This window comes from Ceratotherium simum, chromosome 1 (genome assembly GCF_057802395.1).
Source record: "Ceratotherium simum simum isolate JZ-2026a chromosome 1, ASM5780239v1, whole genome shotgun sequence".
In the NCBI taxonomy this organism is placed as follows: Eukaryota; Metazoa; Chordata; class Mammalia; order Perissodactyla; family Rhinocerotidae; genus Ceratotherium; species Ceratotherium simum.
Window position 1 is genome coordinate 4,723,412 of NC_141900.1, and position 17,148 is coordinate 4,740,559.

At 41.2% G+C, this 17,148-nt stretch overlaps 1 protein-coding gene across 1 annotated transcript in view; it reads left to right on the forward strand.

The window, feature by feature from the left end:
- ABCA13 (ATP binding cassette subfamily A member 13) overlaps positions 1-17,148 on the forward strand; it is a 420,155-nt gene that overhangs the window by 230,374 nt on the left and 172,633 nt on the right. Inside the window, 1 exon segment of the mRNA XM_004438384.2 lies at positions 7,745-7,850. Within this exon segment, the coding sequence (XP_004438441.2) occupies positions 7,745-7,850 (106 nt within the window).

Consider the following 17,148-nt stretch of genomic DNA (forward strand, 5'->3'; position numbering starts at 1 on the left):
GTGTTTTTAATAATTTTGAAGTTTTTAGTAATATCCTAGAAAGGTCAGCCTGCCTGTGTGAGGTGGCCGTTTTTTTCCCACCCAGCCTGCTAAGCTCTGTTTAGGGGATGTCCTTTGTACCTCTGTCAGGAGGGTTCTCCGTGTCAGTTCCTCGGGTGCATGAGCTCAGACGCCCCCATCCAACACAACATTAAGAGGTAAAGCATGGGCCTTGGATGGAAAAAAATCAAGTTCAGAGAGGGAATAGGGCCTGACATTTATTTAAGTTTTTTTTTTTTTTTTTACTTGGTAGAACGATTTCTAAGAACAAAGAACTCCTGTACGGTCTTCGCCCATCAAGTTTCAGTTGTCCCAATCATGTCCTGAAGAGCAAAGTGATCCAATCCAGGATCACGGTTGTGCTCTTTGCAAGTCTCCTTAGTCACCGGCAATCTGCATGAATTCCTTTCCTTGACTTTGGTCACCTCAGTGTTCTTGAAGACTACTGAGTGGTCATCTTGCACAGTGAGCCCCAATATGGGTTTGTCCTGTTTTCTCATGATAGACTGGGTTCTGCATTTCTGCCTGGAATATTACAGGACTGGTGCTGTCTCGTTGCTTCCCACTGCCTGCTGCATGAGGCCAATCTGCCCCATTGCTGGTGGCCAGAACTTTGATCATCCAGGTCAAGCGATGTCTGCCAGGCATTTCCACTCTAAAGTTAATTTTCCTTTTTCCTTCATCATTAATTATTTTTTGAGGACACAGTTTGAGACTCTTTAAATTCCCATTTCTCATCCCACTTTCCCCCTCTCGTTTCAGCACCCTCCCATATTCTTTGCCTCATTTAATTATGACTATGATGTTTGCCAAGTGGTGATTTTTCTGTGTATCATTCATTCTAAGTTTTTTAATTAGCATTAAATGGAAAGGAAGCACTAAAGTTCACTGTAATCATTATTTACTTTGATGCTCTAATTGTACTGGATTTAGCCAGTGGCGCCCCTTCAAGCTGGCTGCTGTGTCTTCTAATATGTCCTCACTATCTTTGAGTATTTTCTTGCTTTCTGATATAACAAGGTGCTCCAGGCTCATCTTGTGCATTCCCAGCCTGGACCTAGCATTAGCCTTTTCTCCAAGGAGTCCTGGCTGCTAGATGCACTTGTGGCCATGGGGGCACTGCTGTTCTCTATTCTTTTGTGGGTAGAGCTAGAGAGTCTATTTTTGATGCTCTTTCTCTCTTTCTATTGAAAACCAGGAGTTCACCTCGACATGGAACCTCCAAAGCCAATCCAGTCACACCAGGTTCCTCTGGCTTCCCCTCTTTCCTTATTTGTCTCTCCCTTCTCTGACAGTGAGAGACCCAACTTCCATATCTTCAGTGTAGGTTTGCTCAGTCTCCCTTTGTGCGGTTAGTCTGCTGAGGCCTCTCGAGCACCACACCATTCTGTATCTGAGCCCCCTTGTCAGAACCGGGCCCACTCCAGGCTCCACTTTGTGCTGGCCCAAGCCCTCATCTGGTGCGTCTCTTATGCGGGGGCTGGGAGCTAATGAGCTGCCTTCCTGCCCCACTTGGGTCTGCCTAAGTGGAAAGAAGGAAGGGGGGGACGGAGGGAGGAAGCTGGTCCTAACTTTTCTGAGAACCTGTTCTCTCTCAGCCATGTGACACCCTACTTTTTCTCCTCAAAGAACAATAAATTCAATAGTTTGAGGATTCTTCATTTGAGGAATTATGTCTTTTTAATTTAAAACAGCCTCGGACAGCCTGGTGTCATCTCAGTACTGTGGTGCTATCAATTGCTCAGACTGCAGGGCCGGGCCCACCCTTTTGTGTTCTCTGTTTATAAAATGGTGTTGTCTGGTAGTGTGGACCCAAAGCTTGGCCTAGACTTAAGCTTTTTATATCTTATTTAATTTAATTTTCATAGAAACTCTGTGAAGTTGGTATAATTATTCCCTTGTGCAGATAAAGAGACTCAAGAAACTCAATCTGGAAAAGATAATGAGTTGCCCAAAGTCAGGAATTAGAATCTAATTGTGGTAGACTCCTAAATTTTCCATTTTGCATTCTGACTTTTGCTGTCTTTGCAGTGTCTAGGGACACATCAAATCCACAGCCTTTGTTTCAAAGAGGTACTGATGGTGTAATAGTTCTGTGGTGGCTGAATAATGGGCCCCCAAAGCTGTCCAGGTCCTCATCCCTAGCACCAGCAAATGTTACCTGTATGGATCTTGTGATGGCAGGATTATCCTGCCTTGTCTGGGTGGGCCTGGTGTAATCAAATCTTATTAGTAAGAGGGACAGACAGGGGAGAAGGGGATGTCTTGATGGAAGCAGAGATTGGAGTGATGAGCTCTGAGGATGGAGGATGGGACAATGATCCAAAGAATACAGGTGGTCTCTAGAAGCCGGAAAAGGAAGGGAGCGTATTCTCCCTTAGATCCTCCAGAAGGAACACGACCCGCCAGGACCTTGACTTTCATCCAGGAGGCCCGTTTTAGACTTCTGACTTCTACAATTATAAGGTGATAAATTTGTGTTGTCGTAAGCCCCCATGTTTGTGGTGATTTGTTATGCAGCAATCAGGAACGCATACAAGTCCCTGTAAAACAATGAAATTTTGCTGTGTGCGCTGTAGCATGTCAGGGGACAGCTCTGCCCAGAGTTCTGTGTCTGGAGAGGACTGGCCAGTCACTCTCACGTTCTGTATCCTCTAAGCTCTCCACGTGGTTTTATCTTCTGCTTCTTGAAAAAAAGTCAGTTTGGGAAAACTGAAAAAATACAGCAAATGTTATATTTTCACCAAAGTTTGGAAATTCTTCCTTTTCTCATGTCACCCCTTGGTGGGATGATATCGTCATTGTCTTACGGATTTTGGTCGGCTAAATGAATTTCTCTAGCCCCAAAGCAAAAGGCACCTTGCTCCGACCGTCTCCAGGATGTAGTCCATCAACCTGGCACTTTAAGTGCAGGTCGAGCTTGGCATCCAACACCGTTTGATGATGGGGTGGGCGCAGCCCTGCAGGCTGAGGGATTGATGGCACAATCAGTATTGAGGTGACACAGGGCTGTCATAAATGCTTAGACCCTGCAGCTCTTCTAAATTAAAAAAACGTAAGTCCCCAGATGAAGAATCCCCAAACTATTAAACTTGCTGTGCCTTGGAAACAAAGCGCAGAAGTGCTATAGGCTTTGCACTTCAATCCACGTTGTTAAATTATAAATTATTTCCACACTGGTTAGTGTCAGAGAGATTAAATTTCATTTCTTTTTTTCCCAGTTTTATTGACATATAATATTGTATTAGTTTAAGGGGTGCAAAATAATGATTTGATATATGTATATATTGCAAAATGATTACCACAATAAATTTGGTTAACATCCTTCACCTCACAAAGTTATGATTTTTTTCTTGTGATGAGAACTTTCAAGATCTACTCTCTTAGCAACTTTCAAGTATATAACACAGTATTATTAACTATAGTCGCCATGCTGTGCAGAACTTATTCATCTTATAACTGGAAGCTTGTACCTTTTGACTACCTTTACCCGTTTCCCCCACCCTCACCCCCTACCTCTGGCAACCACCAATCTGTTATCTGTTTCTATGAGTGCAGTTTTTTTAGATTCCACATATAAGTGAGATCATACGGTATTTGTCTTTTCTCTGTCTGAACTTGTTTCAGTTAGTATAATGCCCTCAAATTCATCCATGTTGTTACAAATGACAGGATTTCCTTCTTTTTATGGCTGAATAATATTCCATGGTGTATATATATATACACCACATTTTCTTTATCCATTCATCCACGGATGGACACTTAGGTTGTTTCTATGTCTTGGGTATTGTGAATAATGCTGCGGTGAACACAGGAGTGCAGACATCTCTTTGAGATAGTGATTTCATTTTCTTCGGATAAATATCCAGAAGTGGAATAGCTGAATCATATGGTATTTCTATTTTTAACTTTTTGGTAGGAACCTCCATAGTGGTTGTACCATTTTACATTCCCACCCACAGTGCACAAGGGATCCCTTTTCTCCACATCCTCACCAACACTTGCTGTCATTTGTCTTTTCGATAATGGTCATTCTAACAGGCCTGAGGTGATATCTCATTGTGGTTTTTATTTGCATTTCCCTGATGATTAGTCATGCAGAACACCTTTTTATATATTTGTTGGCCATTTGTATATCTTCTTTGGAATAATGTCTATTCAGTTCCTCTGCCCATTTTTTAATTGGATTGTTTGTTTTCTTGCTATTGGGTTTAATTTCACCACTTCTTATTTCATTTTTATTCATTTCATGTGATGAATTTAGTTAAAAGTTAATGAGTTGTTTGACCTATCCTTGTTTGGTTGTCCTTTAACTTGGGAAGCCTCAGCTAATTCCAGTGAAATTCAAAACATTAGATAAGATTGAAAATGACTTTCTAGTACTTTTATATAAAAGAGGCCAGGTGTGGGTCCTATTTGGTCCATATGAATGGGCCTGTGGCCTCTATTCAGTTAGAAGTACAGAAAAAACACCAAAGAGGAGGAAGACAAGTATACAATGTCATTCCATATCTGCATTTAAAAAATGCACCAAGGCAACATTCTGCTTAAACAGTGGGAAGTGCAGCTGGGGTTGAGACACTTCGCCTGCACTAAAATAACTTCTCACGCAGCTGCTGACGTTTTCTTTCTCTCTGTTTTGATGGGGTGTTTCTGTGTGTTGAGCAGAGCTTTCTTAATCTTATCTATAATGAGAATTTTTTTAGTGCTTTGTATTTCCTCATCATTGTCCAAATGAATGATGCATATGCTTTCCTAGTTTGATTATCTAAAAGAATTTGTGAAGATTTGGCCTTCACATACAAATACTGATTTAAAGTTGTGCTAGAGAATATGTATCAGATAATAAAGAATATATTAAAACTATAACGTGGAACTTCCATCTCCCAAACTCCATGGAATGTGATGAGACTTCCCATAGGTTCCTTTTCATTAAAGTATTACCCAGAATGGGTAATACTCTATTCTGGATGTCATGGTTTTGTGAGACACTTTACAAGGGGAACTTTAGGAGTGCTGTCTGTTTCCATTTAGCATGGGAATTACAAGGGTGATACCCACCATGAAGAACCAAAACCTTTGAATACAGCAATCATTGTCATATTGCTTTTGAAAAATGCGACCTTAGTTGGCCCTTGCTGTTCACTGGGCTGCATTGAAGTTTTCTCATATTCTCAGAGCCCCTGGGGATGGTATGCCTGCAGTTAAGGGGAATCGACACTAGATGGCACTCGCAACATTCTGATTGTCTTAGCCTTGCCTTTCACCTTTCACCTGTGAGGTTGGAGAATTCTGGCAGGGAACCCTGATACTTAGTGTTGCGTTGTAATTGATGGTATCCCCCCATGGTGATCTGGGAGATTGTGTGGAGCAAAACCTCTGCCCTTATTCCTTGTTTTCTCCTCCAACATGCACACACATACACATGTGCACAAATGTGCACACACACAAACCTGTGCACACACACACATGCACATACACCCCCCCCCACACACACACTGTCTTGTTACAAAAGGAGGAAGAAAAGGGAAATTTGAAAAGAATAGATAAAGATTATTACCAAGAATGTCTCTTTTGGTATCAAGATATGCTTTATATAATTCACAATTACATTTGAACATTAAACAAAATTCCATTTAGAATAAGGTACAGAGGAAAGTCTGCTCAGTGAATGATTCTTAGCTCACACTCTCTCTATTGTTTCTGATTTCGTTCTTTATAAGTGCACTGGGTGAACGATATCGGCCTAGGCCTCCGTGCCCTCCTCCTAGGTGGGAATAACAGTACTGACCTCACTGGGTGGATTTTAGAACTAAAAGATGTAACACATCCTCAGCATTCACTGCACTTACTCCCTCTCCTCTGGGGACTCTCAGGACCAGATATTGCGAGCTTCCTACGTGGCAGGCACTGGTCTTGCAACTTCATATATGAATGCATTCACTCTGGAGGAATTCTGTTATACGTGTCTTATTATTACCATTTATCATATGAGGAAACTACGAGTGGTAAAATAGTTTTCCCAAGGTGACACACTAGCACAATGTTATTAATTATTTTATTATTATTGATGTTGTTGTTGTTTCTACTTGTAGTAGTCATGAGGTTTGCAGCTTTTCCTTGGGGTCTTACTGCAAATCAGCAAGGAGTTATCTTACCAATGAAAGTAACCACACCAGATCTAATGAAGCATCATGGCCCTTCACCAGTGCAGAGGACTCAGATTTCTCTCAGCAGGATTCTGTCCCAAACTAATTAACCACACACAGAGAGATTGTGTACCTCTCCCCTCCCACAGGCTTGCCTGCTGTTTCTCCTCTCTGGTGCCCTCTCCCTATCTTCCCCTGTAGGCTGGGGCTCCTCAGGAACACCTAGAGGCAGTTAATACCTTATTGCTTATTTCCTTACATAAACAGTCAGAGGCAGAGTGATGTTGCGTCTTACAGAAATCAAAATCCAGGGAGGTTGCTGACTTGGGGTACTCAGTTTGGATATGTTAAGCGTGAGGTACCAGTGGGATGGGCAGTACCCAGCAAGGGAAGGCTGGAGTGGGACCGGGGCCAGGCATGGGATCTTTGTGGCAGTGGGCAGAGGAGGGAGTGACAGAAGAGCGCACGATGACGCTGCCAAAAGAGAAAGTGGCAACACGCAGTGCCTAGCTTGGCGCCTGGCCCACAGAGAACATTCAGTCGATCTTGGATAACCGGCTGAATAATCAAAGTTCCTGCATGCTTCCTGAGTCTGTGCTAAGCATGTCGCAGCCATCACTAGCTGCTGTTCTTATCACCCCTGCTCTACAGAAGAGGGAGCCAGCACTCTGGGCGGTGAGTCCTGTGCTAGCGGGCACAGAGCTGGCCCAGACTGTTGCCAAGAATGAAGCCTCCGCCCTCAGAGCCCAGCGCCCCAGCCTTTCCTGGGGTGATGGCTGCTGCAGGGAGGGTTTTACGCAAGAGCCAAATCACCTCTCCTCTCGCGCTCGGCCCAATGTTCATGTTGGGGATACCCTCTCCACCTCTCCGGAAGTCCCTGCCAAACCTCCAGGTGTGGCTCAGAGGCCTCAATATCCCCAGCCCACCACATCTCCCTCTGTCTCTGCTCACACGGCTTCTTCACCTCCCTCTCACTGATTTGAGACCTAGTCCTTGAATTTGAACAAATTGAGGTTGACTTCTGCTGCCAGCACTAACTAAATAGTGACTTCAAGCCAGTTTCTTAAATGCAATGTTTTAGGTAACATGGTGCACCATAGTCTATGGAGAAGACATGTTCCGTGGGGATTTTAACATATGATACCCGCCCACACTGTATAAGCTGTGAGTGTCATGAGTTTATTTATCATCTCTGAGTGTCAGAGTTGCTGGTTCAGCGAGTCACAGACTCAAGTTGGATTGGCTACACTGTATTATCGTATCGCCTTTGCTCTGCCTTCTCCTACCTGTGGATTTGGCCAGTCTCTGCCAGCAGGTGAGTGCCCTGAGGTTCACAGGCAGGTTGTACTATTTTGTATCCTATGCGCAGTCTGACACCCAGCTTGTTGAGAACTAGGTGGCCTTGGAGTTATGGCAATTAAATGAGTGACTGAATGAAAGATACTGTGTTCAGTGAATATTGTCATAATGACTTAGTTGGGTGATTGAGACAAGAGAAAAGTGCAATGTGGAAAGGAACATAAAATAATATAAAGCTCTTTTTGTTTTTTAAAAAGGTGTTTCTGATGCTTTTGCAAGATTCCAAAAAGCATCCTGACACTGCCCCAGGGACCGAGTCAGAGCCACAGTTCTGCAGGCCTCCACAGCATGCTCCTGGGTCCTGTGAGTACACAGTATCTCTTTGTATTTCTCCTGGATGGATAATGTCACTATCCGCATTCAAAACCATAGTTTTAAAAGCTGCATGAAGAGACTGAAGACAGTGAGGGGGTGTAACTGGATAGAAAGGATACAGGTCAGAGGCAAAAGGCTTAGAGTTTTATCCTGCTTTGAGTAAAACTGTGTGTTTATGGACAGCTTTATCTTTTCTTTAGAACTTTATTAAACAAGCAATTTCTTAGTGTGTAAAATTAGAATAATGAAAACAATTCGTCTTGTTTTACCTGCATCACAAACAAACCAATCCAGCCTACATTCACGGTGTACCTATGGCATGCAGGCATTTTGCTGGGAATAGGTTTATGTGAAGAAAAATCCAGATGTGAGCCTTGCGTTCTCAGAGCTTCTGTCCAGTTGGGACCAAAAACTGGTCATAGGTTTCATGTTCATACCACCACACATAGGCCTCAACGGTCAGACAGAATCCAGACTTGGTTTTTAGATGTGTGACTGCAGCTTCTGTCAGTCCAATTTCTACCATATTTGTTAGTAACAACTCACCTTGGAGCTCTGAGCTGGGCTCTAGAGGTGTGGAGGGTCACAGATCCCAGAGCCTGCCTTCAGAGACCTCAGTCCGTTAGGCCCATGTATAAATAACTAAAAGTAAATATGCTATAATGTTTACAACAGGAGTTTGCCAAACTGCATTCTCACCAGCTACACATGAATGTTCCAGTCGCTCCACTTCCTCTCCAGCTGTTGTCATTGTCAGGTTTAAAAAATACTAATTTTAGGCGTTGTAATGGGTGTGTAGTGGTTTCTCATTCTGGTTTAAATTTGCTTTTCCCTAATGATTAATTGTGTTGGGCATATCTTATTTTAACAACTTTATTGAGATATATTTTGCATGCCATACAACGTGACCGTTTAAAGAGTACAATTCAATGGCTTTTAGTATATTCTCAGAGTTGTGCATCCATCACACTATCAATTTTAGAGCAATTTTCATTACCCCCCAAATAAACTCTGCATCAACTTAGCTGTCACCTCCCATTACCCCTATCTCTTGCAGCCCTAGGTAACCTATAATCTCCTGTCTGTCTCTATAAATTTGCCTATTCTGGACATTTCATGTAAATGGAATCATACAATATGTGGTCCTTTGTGACTGACTTCTTTCACTCAGCATAATGTTTTCCAGGGTCATTCGTGTTCTAACGTGTGTCAGTGCTTCATTTCTTTTGGTTGCTGAATAATGTTCTACTGTGTGGATAGGCCACATTTTGTTTGTCCACTTTTCAGTTGTTGGTCATTTGGGTTGTTTCTAATTTTGAACTATTATGAATATACTGCTATGAACATTTGTGCATAAGGTTTTTTGTGGGCATATATTTTCTCTTGGGTATATAGATAGGAGTGGAATTGCTGGATCATGTTTAACCATTTGAGGAACTGTGAGACTGTTGTCTACAGTACCTATATCATTTTATATCCCCGTCAGCAGTACATGGAGCTTCCACATTTCCCACGTGCTCACCAATGCTTGTTATTATCTGTGTTTGATTATAAACAACTTAGTGGGTGTGGAGTGGTATCTCATTGTGGTTTTTGATTTGTATTTCCCTGATAGCTGATGATGTTGAGCATCTTTAATGCTCATAAGAGAAATCATACAATAGTTGTCTTTTGTGACTGGCTTATTTCAATTAGCATAATGGCTTCAAGGTTCATCCATGTTGTAACGAGTGTCAGAATTCCATTCTTTTTTAGGACTGAATAATATTCTAGTATATGTATATGCTACATTTTTTTTATCCATTCAGTTGTCAATGGACACTTGGGTTTCTTCCACCATTTGATTATTGTAAATAATGCTGCTATGAACATTGGTATACAAATATCTCTCTGAGTCCCTGCTTTCATTTCTTCAAGGATTTCTCCATATCCTTGCCAACACTTACTGTTTTTCTGTTTCTGTGATAATAGCCATTTTAATGTGTGTTAAGCGGTATCTCATTGTGGTTTTGATTTGCATTTCCCTAATAACTAGTGATGTTGAGCATCTTTTCGTGGGTTTAATGTTCATTTGTACATTTCATATATCTTCTTTTGAGAAATTTCTCTTCAAGTCTTTTGCTCAGTTTTAAAGCAGACTTTATTTTTTAGAGCACTTTTAGGTTCGCAGCAAAATTGAATAGAAAGTACACATTTCCCATATACTCACTGCCTCCCCACATACACAGCCTCTCCCACTATCAACATCCAGAACCAGAGGGGTACATTTGTTACAACTGATGAACCTACATTGACACATCATTATCACCCAGAGTCCATAATTTACATTAGTGTTCACGCTTAGTGTTGTATATTCTATGGGTTTTGATAAATGTATAATGACATGTATCCACCATTATAGTATCATACAGAGTAATTTCATTGCTCTAAAAAGCCTCTGTGCTCTGCCTATTCATCCCTTCCTTCCCCCAACCCCTACCAACAATCTTTGCCCATTTGTTTTTTAGTTGTTGAGTTGTAGGAGTTCTTTATATTTTCTGGATATCAATCTCTTATCAGATATATGATGCAGAAATATTTTCCCCCATTCCTTGGGTTGTCTTTTATTTTCTGTCAGTTGTGTATTTAGATGCACAGAATTTTTTATTTTGATGATGTTCAACTTACCTATTTTTTTTTTTCATTAAATGAGGATGTAGAATTTTTTTTTCCTTCCCAAAGCCCCAGTACATAGTTGTATATTCTAGTTGTAAGTCCTTCTAGTCCTTCTATGTGAGCCGCTGCCACAGCATGGCCATTGACAGACGAGTGGTGTGGTTCTGCGCCCAGGAACCGAACCCGTCCGCCGAAGCGGAGTGTGCAGAACTTGAACCACTAGGCCATCAGGGCTGGCTCCAATTTACATATTTTTGCTGTGATTTTGGTGTCATATTCAAGAAATGGAGTTCATTGAGCTTCTTGTAATTATATATCCATTTCTTTCCTCAAATTTGGTGTTTTCTGTCATATTTCTTCAAATAATCGCTGTCTCACCTTTTCTCTGTCTCTTCTTCTGAGACTCTTATAATGCGGATATTCATTCACTTGATGGTGTCCCATAAGCCCTTTAGGCTCTGTTCACTTTTCTCTTTATTCTTGTTTCATTTTGCTCCTCTGACCCCAAAATTTCAAGTGACTGTCTTTAAGATCATTGATTCTTTCTTCTGCCTGTTCAAGTATGCTAATGAACCTCTCTACTGATTTTTCAATTCAATTATTGTATTTTTTAGCTCCAGAATTTCTGTTTGGTTCTTTTTTAAAAATATAATTTCTATCTCTTTGTTGATATTCTCACTTGGTTCGTATATTGTTTTCTGATTTACGTTAATTCTTTGTGTTTTCCTTTAGCTCTTGAGCATATTTAAAATACTTGTTTTAAAATTTTTATTTAGTAAATCCAATGTATGTTACTTCAAAGACTGTTTCTAGACATTATTTTGATCCTTTGAATGGGCCATGTTTTCCCTGTTTTTCTGTTGTGACTATTGGTTGAAATTTGGGCTTTTGAAAAACAGCCACTTCTCCCCATCTTTGCAGAGTAATGTGTGGAAGACCTTTACTAACTATTGATCCCCTGAGCCTTGAGATCAGCCTAGGGTAAAGGCTTAAGGCCTTCTCAAATCTGGGAATATTTCCTGTCTGGGCCAGTGTGTGTTCTTTTTTTTTAGTTCTCCTAGCTTCTTTTAAATGCCTTAATTTCCCAAAGAGTCTCACCCCAGCTTCTTCTTGGGGTCTTAGCTGTTGTATTGTAGTCCCCTACCCATAATCTCTTAACCAGGTGTCTTACAGTCCCCCTGCAGTGTTCTGTGGCATCTACCACTGCCTTCTGTGGCTTCCAGCCTGAGATCCAGACTATGCCGCTGTTCCCATCTGAGTCAGGTGAAACAGACACGAGTCCCTCAGGCAACCCACAGCCAAGCCAGAATTTTGCAAAAATGTTTCCGCTCCGCTCTTTCCTCTCCAACAAAGAGATCTAGGAATTGGGCCATTTCCTTGTGACTGTACTGCTCTGGGGAAGGGGTGGAGCAAGCTGATAAAAAATAGCAGGAAATTTCCTACCATCTTGAAAGTGGATTTTTTTTTAAACTAGGAGTTTGCTTGGTGGCTGTAGATCTTTGGCTTCCTGGGCTCCTGTAAAGTTGTTTTAGTCAGTCTGTAGTTGTTTATTTGCTGTTTCTGTAGGGGAACAAGGGCCTGGAGCTTCCTAATCTGCCATTGCCTATGTCATCCTATCACCTTAACCTCTTTAAAGGGCTATTTTTGTGAATGAATACTCTGACCTTTACATCTTTTGAGGTTTTGGATAAAGGTTGTACAGTGACACTCAGCTTTTTCTCTCTGCCCTATTATCAATAGCTTTTTCTGACTTTTAGCACCTTTTTAAAAAATCTGGAAACACTGAGAATTTTCAAAATCACCAATTCCCATTGTTTGCTTAATATTTCTTCCCTCAAATTATCTTTCTCCTTTCTCATTTTACTATAAGCATCATGAAGAAACAAGGCAGCACTGTTAATTCTTTGTTTGGAAATCTTGTTAGCTCAATATCCAACTTTATTACTTACAAATTCTTCTTTCCATATAACTGGAAGAGATAATTTTGCTAAATTTTCTACCACTACATAGCAAGGATATCCTTCCTCCAGTTTCCACTAACATGTTCCTCACTCCCTGCTGAGCCCTCATGGGTAGCATCTTTAAATCTCAGATTTCTACTAACAGTCTGTCCAAGGAAATTTAGGCTTTGTCTACTATGCTTCTCAACATTCTTCTGTCTTTTGTCCACTCCCTGATTTCAAACCATTCCTACATTTTTAAGTATTTGTTACGGCAGCTATCCATTTCCAGTTACCAAAATTTGTATTAGTTTTCCATTGCTGTTAACAGATTACCATAAATTTAGCAGATTAAAACATTGCCATTTATCATCTCACAGTTTCTGTGGGTCGGAAGTCTGGGCACAACATCACTGGATTCTCTGCTCAGGATCTGACAAGGCTGAAATAATGGTCCCATCTGTGCTGCATTCTTATCTAGAACCCTTATCAAGGCTCTCTTCTAAGCTCATTCAGCTTATTGGCAGAATTCAGTTCCTTATGGTGATAGGACTGAGGTCCATGTTTTTTGGCTGGCTATCAGTTGGGTTTGCTCTCAGTTTCTAGAAGTCACTCAAGTCTCAACCACATGGCCCTCTCACAACATGGCATGTTTCTTCTTCAAGAGGAGCAGGAGAATCTCTATTTTGATTAATTTAAAGGCAACTGATTAGACCTTAATTAGATCTATAAAATCTCTTTACCTTTATCATATGATGTAGGGGTGACAGCCGTCATATTCAAGGTCTCATTCATACTCAAGGGGAGGAGATTGTAAGAGTGTGAGTCATTGGGGGTCATTTTAGACTTCTACCTACGAAAAAATAGTATTATAACATGCTAAATTGGATTTCCATGTTACTAATGAGTTTGAGCCCCTCTTCATGTTTATTTGAATTTCCTGTTTTGTAACACAGTTGTTGCTGACTGTTGCCTATGAATTATACATTTTTTAAGAACAGTGTTTTAAATTTATTTTTACTAAATTACTGCCTACATCTTATTACAAATGGCATATTTCTTAATTGTACAAAGAGATGAATTTTTACATGGCACACACCTGTGTGACCACCACCCAGATAGAGATAAAACATTGCTAGCATCTCAGCAGGCCCCCTCATGTCCTCTCCAAGTCAGACACCCTCCCCCAAAGGTAACTCTGTCACTTTAGAATAATTTTGCCTGTTGCTGAACTTTGTATAAATGGAATCAAACAGCAGTACAAGAGTCTGTGTTTTTTCTATTTTGTCTCTGAGATCCATCTATGTTATTGTTCATATAATTTCTGTGTACTAATATTCCACTGTATATATCATAATTTATCTCTGTTTTACTATTTATATAAAAGTTTTATTTTAACTGGACATATGCATCATTTTCTCTTTTCATTATTTGCATTTTGCCTAAAGCTTTATTTTTGATCATTCGTTTTAAGATACATTAGTTAGGGCCGGCGCCATGGCTTAGCGGTTAAGTGTGCGCGCTCCGCTGCTGGCGGCCCGGGTTCGGATCCCGGACGCGCACCGACGTACCGCTTCTCCGGCCATGCTGAGGCCGCGTCCCACGTACAGCAACTAGAAGGATGTGCATCTATGACATACAACTCTCTACTGGGGCTTTGGAGGGGGAAAAAAAAGATACATTAGTTAATGACTTTCTTATATGAGCAAATTTAAAGAAAATATAATTGTTATGTTTTCATAAACATTTTGTCATCATTGAGAATTTAGGATAATTTACATTGAAAATGTATTGCCTACATATATCCTCTTCATTATGGTTATACACCTATTTGGAAAAATGATAATTTCATGGTCTGAATTTGGAGAACTTTATGAAAATCCATGTAAATATATTAGAAATAAAACATGAAAAAAAGCTAATGTTATGTGCAAAAGAATCGTATTTTAAATTTAAGATAGAATCCCGAGGAAAGAAAAATGATAGTGTTTTCCATTACCATTGTAAAATATGACATAAAAATGTAGTTTTATTTATCATCGAAATTAAAAATTATGGAAATGGAAAAATACATCATTTAAAAATCTATTTAAATATTTCATTACTAAAAAAGAAGTGAGTCAAGGATGCATTAAAACAAATTTGGTATGAGATTGCCTACATTTACCAATTTTATTATATTCTGCAAAATCCTCCCACAAAGCTCACCATGAGGCCTCAAGTTAAGTGAAATTTATAGTACTTAGTAGATACAACTCTATCAAAATGCTGGATCAGGACTTTGGAGAGTGTGTATTAATGTCTTCTAGGTAAAGTGCTTTAGTTACTTTTGTGTGTGTGTGTGATCCACACTAAGGAAATGTAATTTATAGAGTAAGAGTTTACAAAAACCTTTCTTCTCCTACTGATGCCCTCAAAAATTACTTTTTTATTATTGATTCCTGCTCCCAGGCTGCACGTGCCTGTGGGCACCCCTCCTCTCTGCACATGCCATGTGTCTTCAGAAACGGTCTTCCAAGGGGCCAGCTCTCAAATAATTCACCTCTTGCTTCTCTGAGAGACTGATGAAGACAAAATAAAATATATAATTTTTAATCATGGGGACCCTAGTAGCTCCATAGAAACGAGATCTGAAGACTAACACCTGGAACTTCACGGTCATCCTGTGCCTGCGATACAGGTGTGGAAGTCCCTTCTTCATGGAGCGAGAAACTGTTTATTAGCAGCCTGGAGTGTATCAGACACTATGATAGGCACTTTCTGTGCATTTTCTCACTTAACCCTCTTAGCCAGTTTGGAAATAGTCTTCTCTGTCTGTTATTTAGATGAAGAGAGTAAGGTTTAGAGAAATTATCTGATTGCTCAAACCTTCAGTAGGTCCAATATAAGACTCCTATCCAGGCACAATGCTTTTGCCGTTGCAGTGTGTTTGGATCCTTTATTTTCTTGCAAAGGCTTTTCCTAGGCCCAATAAACTAATGTTTATTATAATATTTGAAATATACATAGATAACTGGGTTAACTAGTTGACTTCCTGAAGAATTTAGTGATTTTTTTTTTTCGTGAGGAAGATCAGCCCTGAGCTAACATCTGATGCCAATCCTCCTCTTTTTTCTGAGAAAGGTTGGCCCCGGGCTAACATCCATGCCCATCTTCCTCTACTTTATATGGGACACCGCCACAGCATGGCTCGACAAGCAGTGCGTCGGTGCGCGCCCAGGACACGAACCAGCGTACCCCGGGCTGCCACAGCGGAGCGCGCGCACTTAACCGCTTGTGCCACTGGGCCGGCTCCTTTAGTGATCTTTTACATCAGAACAATGACCTGGAGAATATGTTAAGACAGATTATTGAGCTCCATCCTAAATATTCTGATCCAGTGGTTCTAGGACGGGGACGTGTGTTTCTAACAAGCTCCCCGGTGATGCTGCTGGTCCAGGCACCACACCTTGAAATCTGCTACTTTGGTGTAATAGTAGGAGAATTCTACTTAGAATCATAAGTTTGTTTCTGTTCTCTCTTTCTACTTCTTTCTAGCAGTGCAGTAGTCTTATGGACTGAATTATGTCCCCCCCAAATTTGTATGTTGAAGTCCTAACCCTCAGTACCTCAGCATGTGACTGTATTTGGAGATAGGGTCTTTAAAAAGATGATTAGGGTTAAATGAGATCATTCGAGTGGGCCCTAACCCAATCTGACTGGTGTCCTCATAAGAAGAGGAGATTTGGAAATAAAAAGACACCAGGGATGCCTGCCCCCAGAGAGAAGACCACGTGAGGACATAGGGAGGCCAAGGAGAGAGGCCTCAGAGGAAACCAAATCTACTGGCACCTCGATATTGGACTTCCAGCCTTCAAACCTGTGAGAAAATAAGTTTCTGTTGTTTAATCCACCCAGTCTGTGGTACTTTGTAATGGCAACCCTGGCAGACTAACTAATACAACTGAGCAAGTCATTTCCTGGCTGTGCTCACACACACACCGTGAGAGGTTTGGCTGTAGATTCCTGAGCCCCTAGCCGCTTAGCTGTAGCACTCTGTACTTATGGCACCCTCCTTGAGCTACCATCAGTGCTGGCCCCACATGGGCACTGGCCCACTGCACAGTGCTCTCCCAGCGTCGGGTCAAACATGACTGACCACAGCTGGAAGTTCCTCTCCGCCCTCCTGAGCAGTTATTCTTCCTCTCCTCTATATTCCTGCAACACGTAATACCTGCTTCTTTTATAGGTTTGACCAGGCTGATTTCTTGTCACTTATTTGCATGCTTTTCATTTTCTTCAGTAGATTCAGCATTTTAACCATCTAGTGTTCGCAGGCTGTATAGCAGATCTCAGTAACAAGCTCTCAACACTGCCCAGAAGTCTCACCCTGTCTCCTGGGCTAACACTCTCCTAGTCACTGTGAAGTCAGTTTCAAATGTGCCACACTCACAGCTCTGGCCCCTCCTGCCCTTCTCACTCTGTCAGAGCAGCCCTCTTCCTGCATCATAGAGAAAGCTGGCATCTACCTCCCTCCCCCAAAACTACCACACCCTCCCATCAGCACCCCCCTTTCCTCTCTGCTACAGGTGAGAGCAGGTCCCTTTTCCCAGCTGAGACCGGTTCCTCTGCCCATGATGAATCCCTGCCCACCTTCTAAGCAGAATTCTTTTCTCTGTATTTTCGGTTTCTCCCCATCTCCTGGATCTTTC